This window comes from Microtus ochrogaster, chromosome 7, assembly GCF_000317375.1.
Source record: "Microtus ochrogaster isolate Prairie Vole_2 chromosome 7, MicOch1.0, whole genome shotgun sequence".
Classification (NCBI taxonomy): domain Eukaryota; kingdom Metazoa; phylum Chordata; class Mammalia; order Rodentia; family Cricetidae; genus Microtus; species Microtus ochrogaster.
Genome location: NC_022014.1, coordinates 1847425 through 1853228, shown reverse-complemented (window position 1 = coordinate 1853228; position 5804 = coordinate 1847425). Strand labels below are relative to the sequence as shown.

At 55.0% G+C, this 5804-nt stretch overlaps 1 protein-coding gene across 1 annotated transcript in view; it reads left to right on the top strand.

The window, feature by feature from the left end:
- Window positions 1-5804, top strand: part of Tmem8a (transmembrane protein 8A) — a 9896-nt gene that overhangs the window by 361 nt on the left and 3731 nt on the right. The window contains exons 2-10 of the mRNA XM_026780571.1: window positions 2-101; window positions 2824-2998; window positions 3078-3285; window positions 3491-3618; window positions 3825-4093; window positions 4188-4507; window positions 4895-4985; window positions 5066-5189; window positions 5416-5552. Coding sequence (XP_026636372.1) covers window positions 2-101; window positions 2824-2998; window positions 3078-3285; window positions 3491-3618; window positions 3825-4093; window positions 4188-4507; window positions 4895-4985; window positions 5066-5189; window positions 5416-5552 — 1552 coding nt within the window. The remainder of the gene's footprint in view (window position 1; window positions 102-2823; window positions 2999-3077; window positions 3286-3490; window positions 3619-3824; window positions 4094-4187; window positions 4508-4894; window positions 4986-5065; window positions 5190-5415; window positions 5553-5804) is intronic.

The following is a 5804-nucleotide window of genomic DNA, read 5'->3' as shown; positions in this document are numbered from 1 at the left end:
TGGGGCCGGGGGCGCGGCGCGGGCGGTAGCGCCGCTGCTGTTGCTGCTGCTGCTCCTCGCTCGGCCCCCGCCTGCCGCCGCCGGCGACAGCAAGAAGAGCGGTGAGCCCGCACGGGCCTAAGGCGCCATCCGAGGCGCGGGCCGGGGGCAGGGGGAGCGGTGGGGGGGAGGTCCCGGGGCGGATTGTGACTCACGGGGGGCACCTGTGCGCTCACCTGGCGCGGCGATGTATCTCTGTTCTCACTCTGGGTTGCGCCCCCTGTGGGGCGTCCGGGGCTAAGAAATCCCCACGCTCGCTTTTCTGTCTCCGGGCCCGCCGAGTTCGCTCACTTGCAGTATACCCTCCCGGTCCCTTTCTCCTGTGCTTGGGGTAGCGATTGTGGCACCTAAGAGCTGGGAGGTAGAGGAACTTATCAATGAAGAATAGCTGGACCGTGGTGGGGCAAGGGCCATCATTTGTTCTGGTAGAAGGGAAGAGCTGGAGAAAGTTGGCCAGACTCTGTACTAGGGGTCCAGCCAGCATTTTGTTCCTATTCCAGTCCCAGGAAGGTTACTCTTGATTACTGGCTTTGCTTCTCACCGATTATACTGTATTGCCGGCTGGCCCTAGAGATGCTGGCTGACCAGAATGGATGTAACAAAAGGGTCCTTCTTCTATGGGAGTTTTCCAGCTACTCTTTGCATTTCTGTTCTCTAAGCCGGTACATCTTGGACTGTGGCTTGCTAGATCTTTGACCCTCTGGGCTGTGCTTGAGGCAGGACTGATGGACAGTGAGACTCTAGACATTTGGAAATGGGCAAGATGGGTACCTGTCCAGTATTGCCTGAAACTCCCCAGTCCTTTGTGCTACCTGATGTTCCTGAGACAGAGTTCCTGTCTCTCTCGTCCCACTTTCCGATTCCACCCTTCCTGATCCCCACGCTTCTCTGAAGTACTGCTCCTCCGAGAAGTGCCTGGAGCAGACGGGAGTTTGTTCAGCTGGCCCTCTCCATCCTTCCAACTGTTGCTTGGGGCTCACCCTATCATGCCAATTGTCCAGGTCCAATACATTCAACAAAATAAGTGAGTGTTTCATCAAGGCAGCCTGGAGGGGTTGTTTAGACATGAGTATTTGGTACCTGGTTTTAAGGCAACCTTGAGTAGGTCTCATCTAAGTATTCAAACATCACAAATGTCAGCTCTATTCCAAGTGACCTTCCTCACAAAGGCTTCGTGGGGCCCAAAGACTTTTCCCTTAGCAGGCCAGCACATTGTAGGGTGACCTCTCTCACCTGGCTTCCTCAGAGGTCACAGTCCTAGGGGTGAGGACTCTGTCCTGCCTCAGCTGGGAAAGTAAAATTCTGCCTCTCAGTTTTTCTCTGCTCCATTGCCATGTCACCACCTTAGGGCCCTTAGCAGCTCCTGGCACTCAGGCCTCAACCTGATGAATGGGGCCTGCAGGTCCCTGAGAGCTGGGAACTTACTGAGGGAGCCTCACTCTGCCCTGCCCCCATGCCAGGCTCCTTGGCAGCTCCCTCAGCTTCCTTCCAGCAGGCTGCTATCTTTTCTCCAGGTGCCTCTGTTGGGAGGAGTCACAAGGCTGGCAAGAAAGCCAGCTGCTCACCTGGCTCCCTTCTCCTCTCTCCTGGGGGAGCCGGGCAGGCACCACTTTCACAGTGGGGCAAAGGGAGGCTTTCTGAGTGGGAAGGATGCCAACAGTACTGTGTTTCTCTTAAAGCACTTTATTACTCATTAACCTCAAAGGGACAGCAGTCTGCCTTAGCCTATCCATAGGGACACCCAAGATCGGACAGGCACAAAGCCTGAGCTGGCACTAGGTAAGGGGTAGGAGCCTGGAAGGGTTCTTATAGGGCCTGAGGCCATGTGGTGCCCTAGTCTGGGAGCTTTATCTGCCTGGTTGTCTGCTTTGTCTTTGTCCCACCAAGCGTGGGTATGTGCCCTGAGGGCAGTTGGTGGTGCCAGCCATTTGGAACCGAGAAGCCATCTGGCCCTTATTGTCTGTTTCTTAAGAGACAGGGTTCCTCTGTAACAGTCCTGGCTGTTCCTGGAACTTGCTTTTTAGACCAGGCTATCCTCAAACTCACAGGGATCTACCTGCCTCTGCCTCCCAAGTACTGAGATTAAAGGCGTGCACCACCTCTGCCTGGCTGTCCCTTGGTTCTTATGGCTGTCCAGGCTTCTGGACAGAAGTCCCTCATCATGGTCTTTTTCTGAGTAGGGATCTGGCTGTGTCCTAAGTCATAACTGATTGGAGAGGCAACTACCTTCTGGACCAAGCCTCCCTACCTGCCCATGTGGTTAGGAGAGGTTCAGAGGAGGTGAGGTGGGAGGGAGGAGCCTTTGCGATGGTCCAGTGATCAAGGCAGATATCAGTGTGTATGTGGGGGGGTGGGACCACCTTCCTGACTACCCCCTGTTGTGTTGCAGTCTCCATCTCTTGGCCAGGATGCATCAGGATATAATGCAAGGGGTGGAGCTAACTAACCAACAGAAAGAAAGATGGTCCTGGGTGGGTCCATCTGAAGGTGGTGGGTGCTAGGGGCTACTGACTTCAGTGTTGGCAGGATGCTGCCGTGTGAGAAGGCAAAGTCCCTGGTGAATAGGCAGTGGCCATCTAGGGAAAGGAGGCAGAGGAATAACTTCACTGTTAGGAGAAACTTGAGATTATTGCAGACAACATCTAGGTGCCAGAAGGTGTTTTCTGCCTTGGCTAAGCTTGACGTATGAGTGACCAAGTCCAGAGGTGGTCTAAGACCTGATGTCCATGTGGCCTCATTCTTCCTATCTGTCCTACCTACCTGACTGTTACCTTTTCCTTATAGAGGCTGGGCTGGTATCTGAGCACTTCTCTCAGGCCCCACAGAAGCTGTCCTTCTACAGCTGGTATGGCAGCACCCGGCTCTTTCACTTCCGCGTGCCCCCAGACACAGTGCTGCTTCGCTGGCTGCTGCACATGTCCCAGAGCGGTCCCTCATGCACTGACGTAGAGATCACAGTGTAGGTACCCAGTGTTCTGTCCCTAGCACCCATGCCTGGCTAAAATCCTGTCCCTGACCCTTGACCTCATCTCTTCCAGGCATTTCCGCTATGGAGCCCCTCCTGTCATCAACCCTCTGGGTACTAGCTTCCCTGATAACACCTTGAGCCAGGCCTCCTTCCACATCAGGGCATTGCTGAGCACCATGCTACTGGGCAACACCTCTGTCAACATCTCTCACCCAGCCCCTGGGGACTGGTTCGTGGTGGCTCACCTCCCTCCCTCATCCCAGAAGATTGAGGTGAAGGTGAGGGGGCTGACTTCCTGGGATGAAGGCCAAACCCCCTGATGCATGGAGGACCACCAACCTCTTGTCCACCTCTGAGGCAGACCTTACCGTTCTCTTAGCTACCCGACTCTGGGTTCAACCCTGTTTCCCCTCAAAGCTCTTCTCCTTTGGCCTACATCTTGCATTCTCTGACCCCATCACTCTCTGCCTTGTTCTCTCCCAGGGCTCTGTTCCTACCTGTGCCTACTTCTTCCAGCCTGATATGCTGGCCATGAGGGTGGTTGAAGTCTCCATCCTAGAGCCTGATGTCCCCCTCCCACAGACGCTGCTCTCCCATGCCAGCTACCTCAAGTGAGTGGAGATGGGGAGGTCAAGCCTGGCCCGTAGCCCCAAGCTTTGGGTCTAGAGCGGGGATAGTGCCACTGTCTCATCCTGCAGGTGAGAAGGCTGTACCTTAGAGACATGTTGGGAAGAGAGCCAAATACTTTCCCTAAGCAGATTAGAGGAAGTAAGTTCACAATATGAGCTAGTGAGTCTGTGTCACCACCTTGCCACAGGATCTTTGTCCCTGACTACACCCAGGAGCTTCGGTTGGACCTGCAGGGCTGTGTGTCCAGTGTGAGCCCCGGCTGCCCAGTGCGTCTCACAGTGGGTGCATCCACCCTGCCTAGAAACTTCCAAAAGGTGCTGAGCTGCACTGGCCTCACTCCGTCCTGCTATTTGCTGCTGTCCTCACCACCCTGGGGCCGGTGGCTACAAGTGACAGTTGAGAACCTGGCAGGACCTCATGTGTCAGTGGTCTTCAATGTTGAAGCTGCCTTTACAGGTGGGCTACATGGGAGGGAGGGGTGGACTGGCTCTGCTTACCTCCCCCAAAACTCCAAACTTTCCTCTGGCTGAGCCCCTTGTCCTCTTGACAGTGTGCAGGCCATGGAGTGTGACCTTCCATCGTCTTATGCAAAACAACCCAAACCAGAGCCACGACACCTCTGTGGGTCGACTGTCCCAAAGCCCTGCCCACTGGGAACTGGGCAGGAGTGGTGGCATAGGCAGTGCCCCCTCCTGTCTCCTGAACTATCCAGTCATGAGAGAAGACACGGACGTGGTGTCTGTACACTTCCAACCCCTGAATGGGGCCTTCGTGATGGTGCATGCAAACATACCTTCTGTAATGCGGCTCCGTCTTGACACAGGCATGGACAGCGGGGGCTCTCTCGTCATCAGTCTGAGGGCTAACCAGGTATCCTCTGGAAGCCCACCGAAGCAGTCTACAGTTGCTTGTGACCTGGGCTTATCTCAGGGTACAGAGTAACATCAGCATTGAGATTGGGATGGGGTGGCCTTTCAGGCCCTAGCGTGATACCAGCAGCATGGGTCAGAAGGGGATCCATTGGAGTAGTGTCCCTGTCAGAAGTTACCATAATTTTGTCTGGGCAAATTGGCAGGGGAATTGCTAGAACCAGAGACAACTTAGACCATGATCAAGCAACCTTGGGCTAGCCGGAGGTTCCCCCCTACCTCCCCACATAATAAATATTCATCATGACTGAGCTAACATGCAAGGTGGGCAGGCGAGATACCTTTTTAGGGGTTGACAGTGGCTAATCTGTGCTATTTCCCCTTCCAGACAGAGATCACAAATGGTACCTTGGTAGCAGCTTGTTTGAATGCTGGCTCGCCCTTTCTCAGCTTCAACACTTCACTCAACTGCACCACAGGTATTCTGGGCAGGCACTCTTGGTGGAGAGACTGACTGTTCCCTCTAGCCACCTCTGACAGGCCCTCCCACCCCGTGCAGCCTTCTTCCAGGGCCATTCCATGTTTCTGAGTGCCTCATCTCACACGGCCAACCTCATCATTCCCTACCCGGAGACAGACAACTGGTACCTCTCCTTGCAGCTTGTGTGCCCTGAGAGTTCTGAGTATGTGAATCTGGGCCTGGGCACCGTGACATGGGCTGGTAGCAGTGAAGGGAAGCATCTGTGTCTTAGGAGGGGTTTTCCTTTTCTACCCCCCAACAGCGCTAGTGGGGAAAATGAGTGTCTCAGCTGTTGGAGCCTGGAGGGCTTAGCGCTGGGCTTGGGAGTCCTGGTGGTGGAAGAACCAGCAGAGCACTGCAACCAGCCCGCTCAGGCCCTTCCTTTGCAGGGAATGTGAACAGGCCGTAGCTCGTGTGGAAACCATCTTGTATCTGGTGCCCTGTTTGAATGACTGTGGGCCTTATGGCCAGTGCCTCCTGCTCCGTAGATACGGCTACCTGTATGCAGGCTGCAGCTGCAAAGCAGGTGAGAATAATGTGCAGAGCAAATCTCCCTCCCCCTTCTTCCCATGCTCCCCGTGTTCCCCGTGGTCTCCCCACCGCCACCCCACTCCAGGCATATGGGCACTGAGGCATTTGCAGGGGAGGTGTTGCCTCCTGACCTTGGCATTGCTTGCCCTTGACTGCACACACCCATCCGGCCCCTACAACTGTTGCCCTTGCCCGTGCTTGTCTATGCCTATGTCCAGCTGCTCACACTTTTCTTTTTTTTTTTTTT